The 21,132-nt window shown below is 41.8% G+C and overlaps 1 protein-coding gene across 6 annotated transcripts in view; it reads right to left on the bottom strand.

Annotated features, from left to right (window-relative positions):
• AUTS2 (activator of transcription and developmental regulator AUTS2) overlaps nt 1–21,132 on the bottom strand; it is a 2,002,816-nt gene that overhangs the window by 1,128,387 nt on the left and 853,297 nt on the right. For all 6 annotated transcript variants that reach the window (XM_073575027.1, XM_073574999.1, XM_073574990.1 and 3 more), the window contains one exon: nt 8,448–8,483. In XM_073575027.1, coding sequence (XP_073431128.1) covers nt 8,448–8,483 — 36 coding nt within the window. The remainder of the gene's footprint in view (nt 1–8,447; nt 8,484–21,132) is intronic.

The following is a 21,132-nucleotide window of genomic DNA, read 5'->3' as shown; positions in this document are numbered from 1 at the left end:
CCCATCATTTGCTCAACCTATCTTTCTATCTGTGTTAGTGTTTTCATCTTGCTTCACAGTCATTATATGTTGGGGGCTGCCTATTGCTTTGGGGTCTGCTCTGGGGCAGTTTAGTTTTTCCCCTTTCTGTCTTTAGGCTATGTAGTTCTCCGGCTGTGATCGAGGGGTCTAGGGCACCATAGGAACCCCCCACAGCTACTGCTAGTTGTTGTGGATAGGTTCAGGGGTCTGCAATCCGATACCTGCCAACCTCTCTGGTTTTTCTGGACTTAGCTGGTATTTTGCTTTTTCCTCCTTCGGTGACTCATCATAACAGAATCACCAGCCATACCGCAGATCCTAGGGTACTCAATAGCAGGAGAGAATTGTAAAAAAAAAAAAAAAGTGTCAGAAATTTTTTTTTTTTGGTGTGCACATTTTTTCCTCTATATCTCTGAGGCCATAGGGGGAATTTTTCTCTCAATGGAGATGAAGCAATTGTCTGATCGTGTGGAGCAGCTCGCTGCTGAAGTGCGGGCAATTTCCGCCTATCTTGCTCATTCACATGCTGCTGAACCAAAGATTCCTACTCCTGATGTATTTTTGGGGGATCGGTCTAAATTCTTGAATTTCAAGAATAATTGTAAATTATTTTTTGCCTTGAAGCCTAACTTGTCGGGGAACTCCGCGCAGCAGGTTAAAATTGTCATCTCTTTGCTGCGCGGCGATCCCCAGGATTGGGCGTTTTCTTTGAAACCTGATGATCCTATTCTGAATAATGTGAACGCATTATTTCAAGCCTTGGGGTTGTTGTATGATGAACCTAATGCTATTGATCAGGCTGAAAAGACCCTGTTGGCATTAAGCCAGGGTCGGGATTCGGCAGAGTTGTACTGTCAAAAATTCCGAAAGTGGGCGGTCCTTACTACCTGGAATGATGGTGCCTTGGCAGCCCTCTTTCGGAAGGGTTTGTCAGAAACTGTAACAGATACTATGGTGGGATTTCCTGTTCCCTCTGGTCTTGACGATTCTATGTCATTAGCCATTCAGGTGGATCGGCATTTACGTGAACGCAAAACTACACGAGAGATGTTACCACCTGTTGAACAAATGTCTGAACCTATGCAATGTGATAGAGTTTTGTCTAGGGCGCAACGTCAGGAGTTCAGAAGGCGTAATAAGCTGTGTTTTTTTTGTGGAGATGCCTCGCCTATTATTTCTGTCTGCCCTAAACGAGAGAAACGTTGTGCACACACGTTTTCTGTGGGTGGTGTTCAACCTAAGTTTCTTTTGGCAATTACTCTGATCTGCTCCCTGTCCACATTTTCTGCCAAGGCTTTTGTGGATTCAGGAGCAGCTCTGAACCTGATGGACTTGGATTTTGCTAAACGTTGTGGATTTCCTATGACACCTCTGCGGACGCCTATCCCTTTGAGGGGTATTGATGCTACTCCTTTGGCGAAGAATAAACCTCAGTTTTGGACCCAGGTGGTAATGCGGGTCGCCCCAGACCATCAAGAAAATTTCAGATTTTTGGTGTTGCATAATTTGCATGATACCATTGTTCTGGGGTTTCCCTGGTTGCAAATCCATAATGCAGTTCTGGATTGGAAATCTTTGTCTGTGGTGAGTTGGGGTTGTCGGTGTGCCCTTAGTGATGCTCCTGTTTTCTCCACCTCTCCCCAGTCACATGATGTTCCTGACTATTTGGCTGACTTTTCTGATGTATTTAGTGAGAATGAGTCTGGGCCTTTGCCTCCTCATAGGAGTTATGACTGTGCTGTTGAACTGAACCCGGGGTGTAAATTCGCCAAGGGTCGGCTTTTCAATTTATCTGTACCCGAGCACGAGGCTATGCGATCCTATATTAAGGAGTCATTGGAGAAGGGTCATATTAGACCATCCTCTTCACCCTTAGGTGCTGGGTTTTTTTTCGTGGCTAAAAAGGATGGTTCATTAAGGCCTTGTATTGACTATCGTGCCCTCAACAAAATTACTGTTAAATATCAGTATCCGTTACCCCTGATTTCTGATCTATTCTCCAGAGTTAAAGTTGCTTGCTGGTTTACCAAGCTTGACCTCAGGGGGGCGTATAATCTTATTCGCATTAAGCATGGGGATGAATGGAAGACGGCGTTTAATACTCCGGAGGGACATTTTGAGTACCTGGTGATGCCTTTTGGGCTCACTAATGCCCCTTCTGTCTTCCAGTGCTTCATGAACGATATATTCCGAGACTTTGTGGATAAATTTTTGATTATCTATCTGGATGATATTTTGATCTTCTCCAAGAATTGGGACTCTCATGTGGAACATGTTCGGACTGTGTTCCGGATTTTGAGGGAGAATTCCCTGTATGTAAAGGGATCGAAATGCCTTTTTGGGGTACAGAGGATTTCATTTTTGGGATTTATTTTGTCTCCGTCAACTATTGAAATGGACCCGGCCAAGGTAAAGGCCAAGGTTCAGCCCACTTCTTTGAAGGCCCTCCAGAAGTTTTCGGGTTTTGCTAATTTTTATCGGAAATTTATAGCTAATTTTTCTGGTATTGCCAAGCCATTGACGGATTTGACTAGGAAGGGTGCTGATGTGCTGAATTGGTCTCCGGAGGCTGTTTCTTCCTTTCAGGAGCTGAATCGAAGATTCACTTCTGCTCCGGTTTTGCGGCAACCTGATGTCTCACTCCCGTTTCAGGTGGAGGTGGACGCTTCTGAGATTGGTGCAGGAGTGGTGTTGTCCCAAAAAGATCCTGTGACATCTAAAATGAATCCTTGTGCTTTCTTTTCCCGAAAGTTCTCCCCATCCGAACGTAACTATGATGTGGGGAATCGGGAACTGTTGGCCATGAAATGGGCATTTGAGGAGTGGAGACATTGGTTGGAGGGAGCCAAATACCAAGTTGTGGTCCTTACTGACCACAAGAATTTGATTTACCTGGAGTCGGCCAAGCGCTTGAATCCTAGACAGGCTAGGTGGGCCTTGTTTTTTACACGTTTTGATTTTGTGGTCTCTTTTCTTCCGGGCACTAAGAATGTCAAGGCAGACGCCCTCTCTAGGAGTTTCCTTGCTGATTCTCCTGTTGTGACTAAGCCTGCTACCATCTTAGGCGAGGGGGTAGTTCTTTCTGCCATCTCGCCCGATTTGAGACGTGCTCTGGAAGAGTTTCAGGAGGACAAACCTGAGCGTTGTCCCAGTGGAAAGTTGTATGTTCCTGACTAGTGGAGGAAGAGAGTGATGTCTGAAGTTCATTGCTCTGCATTGGCTGGTCATCCAGGTATTTTTGGTACTAGAGATCTGGTGAGTCGATCTTTTTGGTGGCCCACCTTGTCTCGTGATGTCAGGAATTTTGTGCAGTCCTGTGGGACTTGCTCCCGGTCTAAACCTTGTTCTCGCTCTTGTGGCTTGTTGATGCCTTTGCCGGTGCCCAGGAGGCCATGGACCCATATTTCAAAGGATTTTATCTCTGATATGCCTGTCTCTCAGAGAATGACTGTTATTTGGGTGATTTGTGATAGATTCTCTAAGATGGTCCATCTTGTACCACTCCCTAAGTTGCCATCTTCCTCTGAGTTGGTGCCCTTGTTTTTGCAACAGGTGGTTCGCTTGCACGGGATTCCTGAGAACATTGTATCTGACAGAGGAGTTCAGTTTGTGTCTAGATTTTGGAGGACTTTCTGTTCCAAGCTGGGAATTCAGTTGTCCTTCTCCTCTGTGTTTCACCCTCAGACCAATGGGCAGACGGAGAGAACAAACCAGACTTTGGAGTCGTATTTGAGATGTTTTATTTCTGCCGATCAGGATGATTGGGTTTCATTTTTGCCCTTGGCCGAATTTGCTTTAAATAATAGAGCTAGTGCTGCCACTTTGATGTCACCTTTTTTTTGTAACTTTGGTTTTCACCCTCGATTTTCTTCAGGGCAGGTGGAGCCTTCTGCCTGCCCAGGTGTTGACACTGTGGTGGAGAGAATGCACCAGATCTGGGACCAAGTAGTGGATAAGTTGTCTCTATCCCAGGAAAAGGCCCAGCGGTTTTCCAACCGGCGTAGGACCGTTGGTCCCCAGTTTAAGGTGGGTGATATGGTTTGGTTGTCATCAAAAAATATCGCTATGAAGGTGGCTTCTCCTAAGTTTAAGACTAGATTTATTGGACCTTACAAGATTTTGGAGATTATTAATCCGGTCTCTTTTCGGTTGGCTCTTCCTGTCACATTTAAAATTCATAATGTGTTTCAAAAGTCCTTGTTGAAGAGGTTTGTTGAACCAGTAGTTCCTGTGGTGGCACCTCCTGACCCTAAATTGGTTGAAGGTAACATGGAATATGAGGTAGCGAAGATACTGGATTCCCGTCTGGCTAGATGGAGACTCCAGTATTTGGTTAAGTGGAAGGGTTATGGTCAGGAGGATAATTCCTGGGTCTCTGCCTCTGATATTCATGCCGAATGATTGGTGCGTGCCTTTCATCGGGCTCACCCGGATCGCCCTGGTGGCATGGATGAGGGTTCGGTGACCCCTCCTCAAGGGGGAGGTACTGTTGTGAGTTCATTTTTCCCTTCACCATTGAGGTCTGATGAACTCCCTCCTCTAGTGAAGGAAGGTAGTGAGACTGATTACCAAACACCTGGGCAGCTAGATGATGACTGGGTGGCTGGAATTGAGGACTGGATATAAGGCTGCTGACGCCCTTCTTCCTGGCTGGTGATTTTCCTGCTGGATTCTTGGAGACCAGTCTGATTCCTGCATCTCAAAGCAAAGTTTTTCTCCTCTGCTTTGTACTCTTCAGTTTTGTTTTTGTTTTGCCTTGTTTTTTGGGAGTTCTGCCATCCCCGACCGGGGGTGAGCTGAATTCCATTTTTGTCTCTGATCTGTTGATATTTTACTCTGTCTTCAGAATATACCTGAGGGCTGATATAGTCTTTTGAAGCCTAGCGACTTCAGGGCCTGTTTTTCCTATCAGTCGGTTAGCTCATTTTGATAGGGTTTTTGCGGATGGCAGACAGCAGCTTTCCTATCCTGTCCTATGTAGTTAGCTTGGGCCCCATCATTTGCTCAACCTATCTTTCTATCTGTGTTAGTGTTTTCATCTTGCTTCACCGTCATTATATGTTGGGAGCTGCCTATTGCTTTGGGGTCTGCTCTGGGGCAGTTTAGTTTTTCCCCTTTCTGTCTTTAGGCTATATAGTTCTCCGACTGTGATTGAGGGGTCTAGAGCACCGTAGGAACCCCCCACGGCTACTGCTAGTTGTTGTGGATAGGTTCAGGGGTCTGCAATCCGATAGCTGCCAACCTCTCTGGTTTTTCTGGACTTAGCTGGTATTTTGTTTTTTCCTCCTTCGGTGACTCATCATAACACCCCTCCTCAAGGGGGGTACTGTAGTGAGTTCATTCTCTGGTTCCCCTTCTGAACTCCCTCTGGTGGTGTCGGGAGGTGCTGCTGCTGGTTTGATCGGTGGAGATCTGCCACCTGAGGATGGGGATGATGATTGGATCTCAGGATTCTCAGATTGGATTTTAGACAGCTGATGACCTATTCAGTTGCTGGTGATTCCTTCTGGCTTGTCAGCTCTTGGTTTTCAGCTCTGTTCCAGTCATCTAAAGCTAAGTTTTTCTGCTAATGTTCACACTTGATTTTGTTGGTCTATTCAGTTTTTTGTGTGGCCTGCCAGCCCCGGCTGGGGTTGAGCTGAATTTCCACTCTTATTTATCAGTATTTTGCCAATTGGCTTTTTGTCCCTTACTAGTTCGGTCTCTTTTTGCTCTGCCTCAGAATATTCCAGAGTGCTGATATAGTGGGAGAAGTCTAGTGACTTCAGGGTTAATTTTGCTATCAGAAGTGTTGGACATTATTTTTGTAGGGTTTTTTGCAGGTTGCAGACAGTGACTTGCCTTTCCTTTCCTCCCTAGTTAGTTTGGGCCCCATCATTTGCTCAGCCTATTTTCCTGCCTGTGTTTGTGCCTTCATCTTGTTTCACCGTCAATACATGTGTGGGGGCTGTCTATTCCTTTGGGGTCTGCTCTGGGGCAGTTAGTTTTCCCTTTTCTTGCTTTAGGCTTATGCAGTCCTCCGTCCGTGACGAGGCATCTAGGAACATCGTAGGCATGCTCCATGGCTACTGCTAGTTGTGTGGTAAGATCAGGGATCTGCAATCTGCACAGTTACCAACTTCTCTGGTTTTCTGTGGCTTAGCTTGTTTTTTTTTTTTTTTCTCCTCGGTGACCCATTCATAACAGACCTGCCTCTGGTTTGTGAATGACCTGCCTGTGAAAATCAGGACAATGTTGAGATTTCAGACATAGGAGGCAGGCCATTCACAGACAGGAGGCAGAAAGAGGGGCCGGGGAATCACAGGCAGGGAAAAGACCAAGTGTTCAGTCCTGCCCCTGTGCACCAAAATCTAATCAGCAGAAAACTTCAAATGGTGATTACAGAAGAACTAGAAAGTGTGCTTATTCAGCAAATGTATCAATGTAATCAGTATTACAGAGTCGTTACAGCCATGACTTTACTCTACACTACAAAATTGTGCTGACAGGTTCTCAATAATAAAGAGATGTGGAAGTAGTTGAGCTTTTAGTTAAAAGCGAGTTTATACTTTTTGGCTGGTAACTGACTTTTCATGGTTCACTCACAGTTGCGTATAAAAAATCAGTGCCATTCTTATCCAGGAAAGTGGGAAGATTTTTATCACTTGCCATCCGTGTTCTACCTTTATAGAATCTGTTTTTTTTACTCAGCAGCGATTAATCTTTTACAGGACCATTTACAGTTTCCAAAGCTACAGAATTGTATCCATAAAAATTGGATGCCATGCTGATGCTCCATATGGCATGCAATTTTGCACCGTCCAATTTTGGAGTGAAATCGCAGCATTCTGAGAATTTTTTCTCATGCCGAATACAGATGAGTAAAAAATATGCAGATCTGCACGGCGTAATTGAATAACATTGGTCCTTGGGCAAATCGATTTTTTATCGGATTGCACTTGTCCGAGATATACACCAGGGGGAGCCAGCCCTAAAAGATATGGATTGTATTGTGTACTGAAGAAAAAAACATGTTTGCAATTGGATTTAATTGGGCAACTTTCAAATTCTCCAAAGAGGCAATTTGTATATTTAATTTCCCAGAGGAGCATAAATGGCATAAAAGTCTCCTCACTCTGGCATGCCAGGCCTGCCTTGTCACTCTCCACAAGGAGAAACTTACCTCTTTGATCCCAGTCTTACTCTCTCACCCATCCAAATCAGATCTCATACTTTGCACTGATGAGGGGCAATATCCCGAAACACAGTGCCTGCAACTTGAGATTCTGATTTGGCTTTGATACTAATTTATATGGCAAGGCTCATTACTGGGTTGATATTTACTTTTAGTATGGGTACTTTCAATAGATGACATTAGAGTTTAAGTCATCTTTATTTCTGAAGAGGCAATTTGCACTTTTACCTTTTAAACACTCGTTTATTTCTATGCACATTATTGGCTACAGAATGATTTAAAGGAGAATCTGTCAGGGTGATCATTGTGACCGGGGAGATTGTAACTCTTTAAACTGTTCTTTTTCTTCTTGGATCCATTAACCTGATTTATGACCATAAAGTTCAGCTCAATTTTCATGCAGCCATACATAATTTGAGAGGAGTGCAGAATAAGAAAGATATTGAATGCTTTATAAACCCTCCCATCAAAACTAGCTCACTTATGTATTCTCAGATAACTCATTCTGCAGCCAGCAAAAGACAGAGGTATAAAAGGCAACTCGAATAACATTTTTTAAAGAATCCAAATTGCAAACATAATTTAAGCCCAAAATACACATATGTAAGAAAAGCTAAAATATCCATGAAAGTGTCCATATTCTTTAATCACTGAGTAATGTACAGTATCAGTTGTATGAATTTAATATAGAGAAATGCCGATTTGCCCAAGTGAGTGTCTATAGAAACCAACAATTCTATTTGAGAATCAGTAATGAATTTTCATTATATATTTGTTCATTAAAATGTTGTCACTGATAATCATTGTGATCAGCTATTATCAAATGTTTGCATTAAATCTTGAAAATGTGAAATGCACTGAGAAACCAATGCTGGTAAAATGAAATTTAAAAAATCATATATTTCAACATACAATTTTTTATCGTAAGGTTGGCAAATGAACATTTACCTGTCTGAAATCCTTACCCTTTGTACTTACACATTTTGAAGACAGTTGATGAGAAAACATTGATGAATCTGGCGGAGGCAACTAAAACCACTCATTTGGAAAATAATTTCAGCAATTTCTTTTAAAGGTGTGTGTACAATTTAGGAATATTTTTGTTTTACGACATATAAATATAGTACTGATTCTTGGTATTTATTTGTAGCATGTTTATACATTTATACGGTCTGATATGTATACATTTATACAAGGGCACATTAGCCATTCAATGGCCTCACAGGGTATAGTGAAAGAAAATGACACTTACAAAGTAGCCTGTTCCCAAGCTGGAAGCCGCTGAGCTCTGCAATAGAAAACAGAAAGAAAAACTAAGTGGAAAATTAGTGTTGTGTTTTTAACACATTCCAATCTGCACAGCTCATTACTACCACTTTCCATATTATTTCATCACCATATCACAGCACCAGCATGCTGGTCCTTGTCATTCGCTACTGGAACAAGGAAAGCATTGCTTAATTCCCCTTTTCCTGACTTCCACTCCTCCTTTAAATCTCTTAGCGGTTTGGGGATGGCAGCGTGTTATGTACTGAATTCCAGGCTTCTTCCGTGGCCTTAATTGCCAATTTATTTGACAGGCAGCTGGGTAATGATGGCATTTCGCCCTATACTGAGGCTAAGCAGACACTCATCAAACTGCCTCCCTGACTTGCTGACATTCACTGCCCTGATCCCAAGTTACTGTGTATTGTGGCCACAAAGTGGCATGAGGGAGAAAAGAACAGACTAACTTCAAAAAGGCAAATCCTACAGGGCTTGGATGACTTTTTCAGTGTGTGACCTGCTTGCCAATTGATTCCCAGGGGTCAGAGGAAAATGAGGCATGTTGTAAACATAATTAGTAGTCTAAGATGTGAGGAACGTGTGGGCACAGCCAGGGAACTAGAACATCAGGCAGCTGCTGACTGTAGAATTACCAAACTTCTCACTATTTGATCATTGACAACAAGATCATAATATTTGTCCATTTCACATTTCCAGTAAAAAGCTGATTCGCTTGCCTAATGTAAATCAGCCAAATTAATTATGTTTTATCATATTTATTATGTTGCTTGTTTGGCATTACCAAGCAAACAAATAAAGTTGACTTACAAGAGTATGTCATTTCTAACAATGAAAATGCCATAGCATTCCTAGTCTACCTGTGGATACGTGGGGGTCAGTGGGTGCTCGTATCCACTGGCCCGGCTGTCTTAAGAAAGGCTGCATGGACAAAGGCTCATATCACTGAATGGCCCGTGCTCTCTCTGCATGGGCAGAACACTACTCAGACAACACAGGGTGAGGGTAAAACAGTGTGGCAATAATTTATTGATCTACCAATACACAATAGTCTATAGACTAGTCCCAGCAAATACCCAAGATGGTGCAAATTACAGAGTCTCACCCTTCCGCTGACTCAATAGGATTAGAGCTGCTTCCAGGACCGAATACCCCCACCAGTGGCTCCCCTTTTTTGTCAGGCCCCCACAGAAAGGAGGTAACGACAAGCTTAGAAAGCTAACCAAGAGAAGTGAGGTATGTGGCCAGGTGACCTGATTGTGCCAACCTAGATTCTTTAAGACATCTCTGGGGTTTCTGTGATGGTCAATGAAGAAGTCCTGTTTTCTTCCAGCTGGAGCCATGGTCCCCTAAGTTGACCTCCTGTAGAGTCACTAGGACCTGAAGAAAAAGTCTCTTTATATAGTTCACAACTATCATTCAATGAGCATCCAGAGCTCAGAGAGAGAAGTGAATGAGGCCAACCTGCATTGTTCGATTATGTAATCTATTTGCATCGTTTTTCCTCCTCTATTTTGAATGCCAACAAACTGGCTGGCATGGACAATGTATGTTTTGCAAATATAACAGAAAATAAACTTTAGAGCTAATATTAGAGATAAATATTTATCCTACAAGAAGAGTTATTACTTCAGAAAACAGTTTATGATTCAGGCATAATTAAGAAGAAATGCTGTGTCATCACACTATCCACCCCCACTAGTGGAAAGTTCTGATCCCTGCTAGTTTGGTTCTAGTTCTAAAGCCTTGGCTCTTTAAATTAAAAGAGAATTCTACCAAACTGAAGTGTTAAAGCAGTTCTAAAGATAACACTTTTTTTCTCTAATGGCTTGATCTGTGGGAAAATGGTAAAAATGTACTTATCCTGGGCTGCTCCAGTACTGACTGTGGCTGGTCTTTGCTTACTTGGCTGAAGAAATGACATCATGACAATAGCATGTGACCGCCACAACCAATTAATGTGATCAGAGGTCATGCAGGTCACGATTACTGGGCTAAAGTGTTAAATCCAGTAATTGGCTACAGCGGTCAAGTGCTTTAGTCATAATATCTCCATTTCAGCCATCACAACAAAGATCAGGGGTGCCAGAAAAGAGGTGGCCCTTCAGTGACAGGGGTAATGCTGATTTTCTTATCTTCACACAGAACAAACCTTTTCATAATAATTTCAAGTAATATTTCAAGAAACCCTCATTTTTGGACATTTTCATACATTATTCTCAGTCTAATATTGCAAGGGTCTAGGTGAGGTGTATAGATACTATTAAGCCCTACAGAGCTTTTTACATTTTCATCTGGTTGTAGAATGCTACTTGATGTTAAAGTGATTGCCCAGCTTGAAAAAATACTGTAAATCCAACTTTTTCATATACTGTACTTTTATTGTGAAAGCTATATCAATGTCCCACAGGCAGCATGAATCGCAACAGCTTAATTTCCATATTTACTTCAACACAGGAGAAAGCTTCTCTCTGACATAGAAAGGAGAACAAGCTCTCTCCTGTGTTGAATCAAATCCTGCCTAAGAATGGAAATTGTAATATGACATTAGTATAGTTTTCACAATAAAATATTTCTAATAAGTCTTATTGATTTCAAATTAAAACACATATACAGCAAATTTTACCTAGTTAGACAGTCCCTTTATTAACCAGGATTCAAAAGAGATTTTTGGATGTGTTAGAAAAAAATGTTCCTGTGCTCAGATAATCTTATAAATGTGCCCCTGCTGTGACACTGTGTAATTCTTTATTTATTAAACATTCAAATAAGACTGCAAAAGACCTTCAGAAAAATTTAGCAGACTCCGGATGTGTAGTACATTGTTCTACTGTTCAGAAACACCTGCATAAATATAGCCTTCATGGTAGAGTCATCTGAAGAAAACCTCTCCTGCATCCTCACCATAAAATTCATCATCATAAGTATGCAAAAGAAAATCTAAACAAGTACAATTTGGATACAAGTACTGGTGACCAATGAGGTTAAAATAGAACCCTCTGGACGCAATGATTAAGGGTATGTGTTGAGAAAAAAGACACAGCATTTCAGGCAAAGAACATCTCGCCAACCATTAAGCATGTTGGTGAATCAAACATGCTTTGGGGTTGTGTTGCAGCCAATGGCACGGGCAACATTTCACAAGTAGAGAGAAGAATGGATTCAATTACATTTCCACAAATTATTGATGCAAACATAACACCATCTGTAAAAAAGCTGAAGCTGAAAAGATGTTGGCTTCTACAAATGGATAATGATCCTCAGCACATGTCAAAATCCACAAATGACTACCTCAAAATGCACAAGCTGAAGGTTTTACAATGGACCTCAACGTCCCCTGATCTAAACATTATTGAAAATTTGTGGCTAGACCTCAAAATAGCAGTGCCTACAAGATGACCCCAGAATCTCAAAGAACTGGAAGAATTTTCCAAAGAGGAATGGATGAAAATCCTTAAAACAAAAATTGAAAGACTCTTGTCTGGCTACAAAAAGGTTTACAAGCTGTAATACTTTCAAAAGGGGGTGCTACTAGGTACTAACCATGCAAGGTGGCCAAACTTTTGCATAGGCTTTTTTTCCTTTTTGTAATTTGTTAAATGTAAAAAATGAAAATATTGTTATTTTTTGCGTAATATACAGAGGAAATGTGTCATCTTTAGCTTTAAGCATTTTTCAGATTATTTCATCTTCAACTTGCTTAACTGTTCACAATAACAGTAAATTTGACAAGGGGTACACAAACTTTTACATGCCATTGTAAGTGATATAACAGTTGAGGAGTTCTGTACCAAAGGGAGAGTATTTTATAGGAATTTCCTTGTAAGAGTACAGGAAAGATCATAGAATCATAGAATCGTAGAGTTGGAAGGCACCTCCTGGGCCATCTGGTCCAACCCCCTGCTCAAAGCAGGATTCGCTAAATCATCCCAGACAGAAATCTGTCCAGCCTCTGTTTGAAGACTTCTATTGAAGGAGAGCTCACCACCTCTTGTGGCAGCCTGTTCCACTCATTGATCACTCGAACTGTCAAAAAGTTTTTTCTAATATCAAATCTCGGTCTCCTCCCATTCAGTTTCATCCCATTGCTTCTAGTCTTTCCTTGTGCAAATGAGAATAAAGATGATCCTTCTGCAAGATGTATATCTTTGTACCATGTTAAGCGCCTTTCACACATAGCGAGATTGCTAGCGATATCGATAAAGCGTTATCGATTTTGTGACACAACAGCGATATCGCTAGCGATCTCACTACATGTGACACATACCTCCGACCGACCCCCCGATGGATATAGCTGATCACGCTGGAACATCCTGGGCCATTTTATCCTCGTTGGCATCCCGCTGGCGCCGACTAGCGATGCATGGACGCAGGTGGAAGTCGTCATCATCGCTGCGGTGTGACAGGGAAGAGTGACCGTCGAGCATCGCTGGATCGCTGCTGGTGAGATCTGCCTGTTTGGCAGCTCACTAGCGACCATTTAACGATGCACCAGTAATCTTGACCAGGTCGTATTGTTGTCAGGATCGGTGGTGCATCGCTAAATGTAACGGGACCCTTAGCTAGTAGATAGAAAATATTTAGAATTGAGAGTCCTCAGTGGTTGATACCTTTTAATGGCTAACTGAAAAGATGGTAACAAATTGCAAGCTTACGAGACTACTCAGGTCTCTTCATCAGGCATAGACTAATACAAAATCTGAAGAATCACATATTTATGCACAACACAGCACAGAAAAAATGCAACAGATAAGACAAGTTACATGAAGCAGAACTTATCATTATGGGATGGGGGAGTGAAAGACAGTTATGGCAATAAATATTGGACTAGTTCATAAATAAGGAGTGAAAGTTTTATTGTCCACTGGGTCAGGTAATGTGTTGGTGATTGTGAGGATCTCACCGAGGTCATGGCAGTTCAGCCCTGTGGGGAATGCAGCCTCAGTGACCAGAGGTAACCTCGATGAAATCACCACCGGTCACTGAGGCTGCACTCACAGCAGTTCAGTCACCAGTGGTTTTCAGCCTTGACGGTTGCATCTTGGCACCGTCCAGGTTAAAAACTGTTTATCCCTTCAGACATGGATTACGGCATGGGACAGAACGACAGACAAGTATGGTATATTGTTGTTTTTTTATTTTTGGTTTATTAATGGAAATTGAGGGCTTCAGTGGAATTAGGCATAGGTAAGTATAACTGTGTTTGCTATTATTAAGTAAAAATGGAAAACTGTGTTTTGTTTTATTTCTAATAAAATACTTTATTCTGGCTGTGTGTCTATTTACCATGTAACTTTAGGATTAGTAATGAACAGGTGTCTTACAGACGCCTTTACATTACTAAGCCGTAGGCTTGATGTCAGCTGACAATACAAAGTTGACATCAACCCCACAAATATTAACCCCTCTTGCCACCAATACAGGGAAGGTGGAAAGAGCTGAGTAAAGCACCAGAATTGGCACATCTAATAGATGTGCCTGTTCTGGGCAGCTGTGGGCTGCTCTTTTTAGGCTGGGGGGCCAATATCCATGGCCCCTTACCAGCCTGAGAATACCAGCCCCCAGCTGTCTGCTTTAGCAAGGCTGGTTGTCAAAAATGAGGAGGACCCCATGCCATTTTTTAGAATTATTTACTTAAATAATTAAAAAAAAGGCATGGGTCGCCTCTATTCTTGATAACCAACCTTGTTGAAGCTAACAGCTGAGGGTTCCAGCCCCCAGCTGTGAGTGTTGCCTGGTTGGTTATCAAAAATAAAATGGGACCTATGCCATTTTTTAATTAATAATTTATTTACAGGGCAGGAGCATCTGATGAACACCCTATCCGCCACTCCTGGTCTCACTGTTATTAGTGGCTGCAGGTGTCGGATGATGGGATCACACCAGTGACTGGAGGTAAACTTTATACCTCCCATCACAGCTGAGCACTCAAGCTGTCTTTTTACAGCATGGAAACCAAGGCTGTGTGACCGGTGAGGATGATTTCACTGCCTATCAGAAGCGGTGTTTGCTGCACTGTTAAGCACATGAGACAGCGTGGCAAATACTGGATGTTCGAGACCCCCATTCTAGTGAATGGGGTCCAGTTTTAGATTTGGGCCCAGGTACTGTTCTGGCACCTGAATACGAACTTTTTGAAATTGTTTGGCTGAACCTGCCAGACCCGAACATGCGGGAGTCCACCCATCTCTACCCCTGATGTCTAAACAGTGGAAACCCCCCACAAGTGATCCAATTTTGGAAACTAGACCCCTTAAGGAATGTATTTAGATATGTGTTGAGCAGCCTGAAACACCAAAAATGTTATTTATCCCCAAATTTTGCATTTTCATAAGGGTAACAGTAGAAATTGTACCATACAATTTGTTGTGCAATTTCTTCTGAGTGCGCCGATACCCCATTTGTGGGGAAATACTATTTTTGAAGAACCGTGCAAAGCTCAGATTGGAAAAGGTGCCATATTGGAGTTCAGATTGTGCAGGGATGATTTGAGGGTGCTATGTCACATTAGCAGAGCCCCGAGGAGCCAGAATAACAGAAAACCCCTGATAGGGTTGGCGGAACGCACTAAATAAAATATTATAATTAAGTGCAATTCGCAACCCGGGGTCCACCGTGCAGAGTTGTAAAGCTGCAGCTAATGTGAACAATGGCGGCGCTGAACTGCAAGCATTCTCAAAAAGCACACTGGGTTAACTGCACACAGTGTGAACAGAGTGCAAAGGTGTTGCTCCACAGAGCGGTACTATGCTACAAAGCACCTAAAGCTAAGCACATCGCATTAAATATCACACATTGTGATCTGAACTTAAAGGACCAGCTCTGTTACTCCACAGAGCGGTAAAGAAGATATGTGTCTGAACATGTGGAGAAACTGTGCTCTATCTTCAGCATATGTTAACAGGTATGTGCCACAGCATGTAGCTAGACTGTGCCCTGTACTAACTGAAGTGTGCACTAGCACGTGGCCTGACTTATCCCTGTGTGATAAATGAAGCGTTGCACAGCGCGTGGCCAGACTGTGCCCTGAATAGAGGATAACCTGCCTCACCAGGAGCAACTAACGCATACACTCACAGCACACACTCACAGACATAGGCCATTAGAGGCAGAGTCGAAGCCCCAAGCGCACACAATGCAAATATGATCCTAGCACGCCACCGGGTGGCCCAGAGAACCATTTATACGTTCCAGTCAGTTAGGACCTTGCTCGTGGGCCAATCCGGATCTGCCACAGGACTTGAGCAGCTGACAACCGACCACCTCACGAGCATGCTCAGTAGGTTGAATCCTGGACTTAGCTTCAGGAATGACTGCTCACTGCTGTCTATGGCCAGTTACTATAGCTGAACCAGGAGAGGCAGCAGTAACACAATGCACAGCACGAGTCTGAGCAAGACGCCGAGACTGACGTCTCTGCTGAGCAGGCTCCACTGCAGTCGAAGAAGAATGGGAGACCGCAGAGGGCGACAAGGCTTGGGATCCATCCTGTGCAGAGGGAGGATCCCAACACTTAACACCCCCTATATGTGAGTTCATTTGACAAACTACACTCCTCATTGAATTTATCTAGTGGTGCAGTGATCATATTGACACCATATGTGCCTCACAGAATTTTATTGAGTGGTGAAGAAAGAATAAATTACATTTTTACCACTAAAATGTTGTTTTAGCCCAAAGTTTTTAATTTTTCTAAGGGCTAATAAGAATTATCTTTACAAAAAACTGAGGTCCATTTTTTTTAATGCGATCATACCCTACATATAATTGGGAAATATTTTTCAGGCACCGTGCAAAGCTCAGAAAGCAAGGAGCGCCAGATTTTACTGCTATGGTTTGCATGTGCCATGACCCACTGTGAGAGCCCATGAGGTGCCAGAACTGCACAACCTCCCATAAGTGACCCCATTTTACAAACTACACCTCTCAATGAATTCATCTAGGGGTGCAGTGTTCATATTGATATCATGGGTGTGTCACAGAATTTTATACCATTGGGCAGTGAAGAAAAAATAGCTACATTTTTACCACCAAAATGTTGTTTTAGCCCCATATTTTACATTTTCACACAATAACTGGGTAAAAATGGCACCATAATTTGTCCCACAATTTCTTCTGTATGTGGCAATACTCCATATGTGGCTGTACAGTACTACTTAGCTATATGGAAATTATACCCCTTTGGGAATTTATCTACAAGTGTAGTGATGATTTTTACTCTATGGGTATTTTCCAGAAACAAGAAGCAATGTTTGTTGCCAAGTGAAAATTGCAAACTGCCATTGTAGATACCAGTATGCTGTAGTGACCAGTATGCTGCAGTCACCAGTACATTATGCCCAGCCCGTGCTTCAGGAAACATGCACCCTTGAGTTAGACGGGCTCTCATCGTTTCAGAAATGCCAAACATGTAGATGCTATTTGTGGTTTAGGTACACTGGGAGGCTCGGAAGAGAGGGGGCATTTGGATTTGGGAGCAGAGAATTTGCTGAATTTCTTTTGGCGGATGAGGAGCCATTTCGCTTTTCCAGAGCCTTTGTACTACCAGTAACATGGAACCCCCTATCCCCCTATATTTCTGTTAATAGATGACAGACCTGAGTGGGGACTTGCTTTTTTGTAGATTGTTTTAAAGCTTTTATTGGGAAAATTTTACATTGATGTGATTCAGCTGAAACCCCTGAAGGATCCATTTACTATAATGAGGCAGCAGAGTTACTCTGGACTCCATCTGCCTCTGTTCAGCAGTGTCCCTCTTTTCAGAAGTGCACAAAATTGTGGTGGCCGGCAGCACTTTTATGCAATCCTAAAGAGATGGACACCGCCCCATCACAAGTTAGACAGCGTCCACTGTGCCTCCATCAGTCCTGTTATATGGTATTTTCCACCGAGGGTTCCATCAGAATCACGTTTTTTGGCTATTACACGGAAACCCCGATGTAAGCGCTCAGCGCAGAGCACATGATAAATGTGTGCCGAGCCTTACCGCGATCTTTGGGAGGCAGAATGAAAAAAATCAACAGCAGGTGAAGAATTGGTTTTATTTATTTTTTACATTGTTCCTTGTGCTGTATAAATGATTAGGTGACTTTATTCTTTGGGTCGGTGCTATTACAGCAATATCAGATTTATATCGGGGGTTTTTATGTTTGGCTGCTGTCACACACTGAGATGGTTTTATTGCAAAAACAGTTTTTTGCCTCACCATACTTTGAGAGCTAAAATTTTTCCATATTTTGGCCCACAGAGTCATGTTGGGGGCATGTCTTTTGCAGGACGAGTTGACATTTTTATTTGTACCATTTTTAGACACATGAAATTTTTTGATCATTTTCTATTCTGATTTTTGGGAGGCACAGAGTCATGTTGGGGGCATGTCTTTTGCAGGACGAGTTGACATTTTTATTTGTACCATTTTTAGACACATGAAATTTTTTGATCATTTTCTATTCTGATTTTTGGGAGGCAGAATGAACAAAAACAAGTAATTCAGGATTTTTTTGGGGGGTGAGATTATGTCATTCTGTGTGTGGTAAAATTGGTAAGGCAGTTTTATTCTTTGAGTCAGTACTATTACAGCGATACCTCATTTATATCTTTTTTATGTTTTGGCACTTTGACACAATAAAAACTATTTTATAGGAAAAAGTAATTATTTTTGCATCGCTTTATTTTGAGAGCTGCAAGTTTTTTTATTTTTCCACTGATGGAGCTGTATGACAGCTTGATTTTTATGGGACAACATGACGTTTTCAGCGGTACCATGTTTATTTATATTTGGCTTTTTGATCGTGTGTTATTCCACGCTTTGTTCAGCAGTAAGATGATAAAGCATTGTTTTTTGCCTTGTTTTTTTTTTATTGTGTTTACTAAAGGGGTTAATTAGTTGGACAGTTTTATAGGTCAGGTAGTTCCAGACTCGTCAATACAAAATATGTGTACTTTCATTGCTATTTTTTTAATAAATATTTAATTGTAGATACAATATCTTTTGATCTTTTTTATAGCAATTTTTATTTATTTTTTAAATATTTTTACAATTATTTTACTTTTTTTTTACTTTGTCCCACTAGGGGACTATCATTTTTTGTAGGGTGATCGCTTGTATAGCATGGCAATGCAGCAGCATCCCTATGCTATGCAAACTATGAGCTCTGCGCTGACAGATAAAGTTGCTGATCATGCACTACACATAATCAAGCAACTTTCCTAGCTCTGGTGACCCGGATGTCATCATGACAACATCAAATCACCATGGCAAGGAATTATAAGCCCGGGTGATGCTATGGGGTCTCCGATCCAAGGGCAGAGGTGCTATCATCCCTCTGCCTGCTCCCGGCAGGCTGAGATCGCATTGGATCACAGCATTTAGGGGGCTAAAGTGCCATGAGTGATGTGGGACTGCTCCTGCCACTTAGTGCCGAGTGTCAGCTGTCAGAATCAGTTTACACCCAGTGGGCTATCAGGTTATATAGCAAAAAAACTGTTGACTGATTGCTTTTAAGGAACATAACTTTTTGATCTTGGAATGCGAGAACAAAAAAATCCTCAAATTTCAGAAATATAAGGGTAAATGAATATTTCTTTGGAATAGTGACCTGATTCACATCACAAGTATCCATCCATTGTGTCCATTTCTCTATTTATTCACATCACATTGCTGTTGGAGCAGATCAATGCTGGACACCACAATTTTATTCATATTTAGGCCTCTTCAGGCATGGAGGTTTCAAGCGACTGTTGCCTCCACACCAAACCTCCATGATTATGCAAACATGATATGCCCTGAACAAACAACCACTGTACCTAGTTGAGTTGGCTTTTTTGGCAGAGGTGCTGTGCTATCTGTGTATGCAGTCTAAACTGTTTTATTAAGAAAAGAATGACTGCTGTGATTAAAATGAATTTTATTTCATTATAAAACAGCAAGGGTGATTTTTTTTTTAAATAAAGTATCTTTCAGAAGTGCTTATAATGAGTGATGGGAAGTGACATGTATTGAAATGATTCCAGATACAGTAATTACAATAGCAATGGGCAATGACTGACATAGACTCCAACATAGATAAAGATAACTCAGTAAGAAATAATGTTATTACATTTTGAATCCTTGTTTTTTTACCTATTTGCATTGAAGAGGCAATAAAGACTTCTTCATTACACCCCCCCGCTTAATATCAGCAGGGGTTGTTGATTTGTATTAAGGACTGTGGCAAACAATGGGGAGTAATGGGCACATCTTTTTTTACATAGAAATGTAAAATTTCCCACATGTAAATCTGCGTAATGCGAGGGAGAGATGGGTGGCACTAGGGCTTTGTTAGACATATTTGTCCTGACTTTTGTTTATGCAGGTCTGAGTGAACGAGGGAACAGTGGGTATCATTTCAATTTCTGATGTCAACATCAAATTACTTATTTAATTTCATGCCTGGTGAAGCATCGTATAGCTACATGCAGAATCATTTCACTTCATTTGTTATGCTGTGTTTTCTCGGCGATTGGCTTGCCTTCCAACTGACAGCTTTAATTACGACAAGAATTTGATTGCACTGCTGAGGAATTAACATAAAGCAACAAAGCATTTAAGAACCCAGACTTACAGAACAAAAATAGGCATCAGGAAGCCCATCATCCTCCCTAAATACAGGCTGTCTGTCATCCTTAGACTGCCACGTAGCACTTCTGCTAGCGTTGTACTGCATGTCTGTCTATTTGTAGACACTGTATATTAGCATAGTGTCAATGGCCAAAAGATATTTTTCTTAATTACAAAATATTATTTTAAGACCAAAGTACAATATAGAGTCTGTCTCATGGAGACAAATCCTTTATGAACTTTGGACAGAAAGGTTCCTGGTCCCCTTTATTGGCCAGAGCAGCTCTTGGTCGGCCAGACCTACTTAGGCGTCACATATTCAACAATATTTTTGCATTAGTAGCATGTAAATCTACAATGTTTTGGCTAGACACAGCCTTCATCTTATTACCATAGTAAAGATTAGAGGTTGCGTTAGATTGCTCATTTTCATATTGCCCCATTAAGGCAAAATGACACTACAATGAATGTCCCTAACTCAGGACGCCTCTGCTACCTACAGCATTCAGCTGGCAACCAAGAGTGTCTATAGTTCAGATAGACCCGGAACATAAAGTATTACACATAGTGGACTACTGCCAAATGTGGCATACCACTTGACTGCTAAAGGGCCAGTGAGTTGGGGAACTCAATGTCAAGGCCTTGCCTTCTGCCCAACTTCTGCTCACTTCTCCCAACATCTGCCAGAAATATATGGCAGAAGTCTGGAGGAGTTGCATGTAGCAGACCCAAATGCTGAGCCCGCTTCATACCCAGTGGGTGGAAATTATTTTTCACAAACACCTGCTATGAAATGTACAACTGAAGCTAGCTCTGGTTGCAACAGTTTGCTTCTTAGATTCTGATCTAAGTGGTAGAATATTCTCACAGAATAGCTGGGTAATCAACAGATATCTGTTAGGTGCTAACCTTTGCATTCTTTAAGGTACAATAGATCACTTGCGTGTTGCTAGTTGACCAGGCCATTTTTCTATCCAGCATGTATACCTAAGCTATACAGTATTTAATGTTTAGACCCCTAATCCTTGGTTTCACCATTTGCTTTAGGCTTGGC

Source organism: Dendrobates tinctorius, unplaced genomic scaffold (genome assembly GCF_039654945.1).
Source record: "Dendrobates tinctorius isolate UK_male_01 unplaced genomic scaffold, ASM3965494v1 ptg000007l, whole genome shotgun sequence".
Classification (NCBI taxonomy): domain Eukaryota; kingdom Metazoa; phylum Chordata; class Amphibia; order Anura; family Dendrobatidae; genus Dendrobates; species Dendrobates tinctorius.
This window is presented reverse-complemented; position numbering and strand designations above follow the sequence as displayed.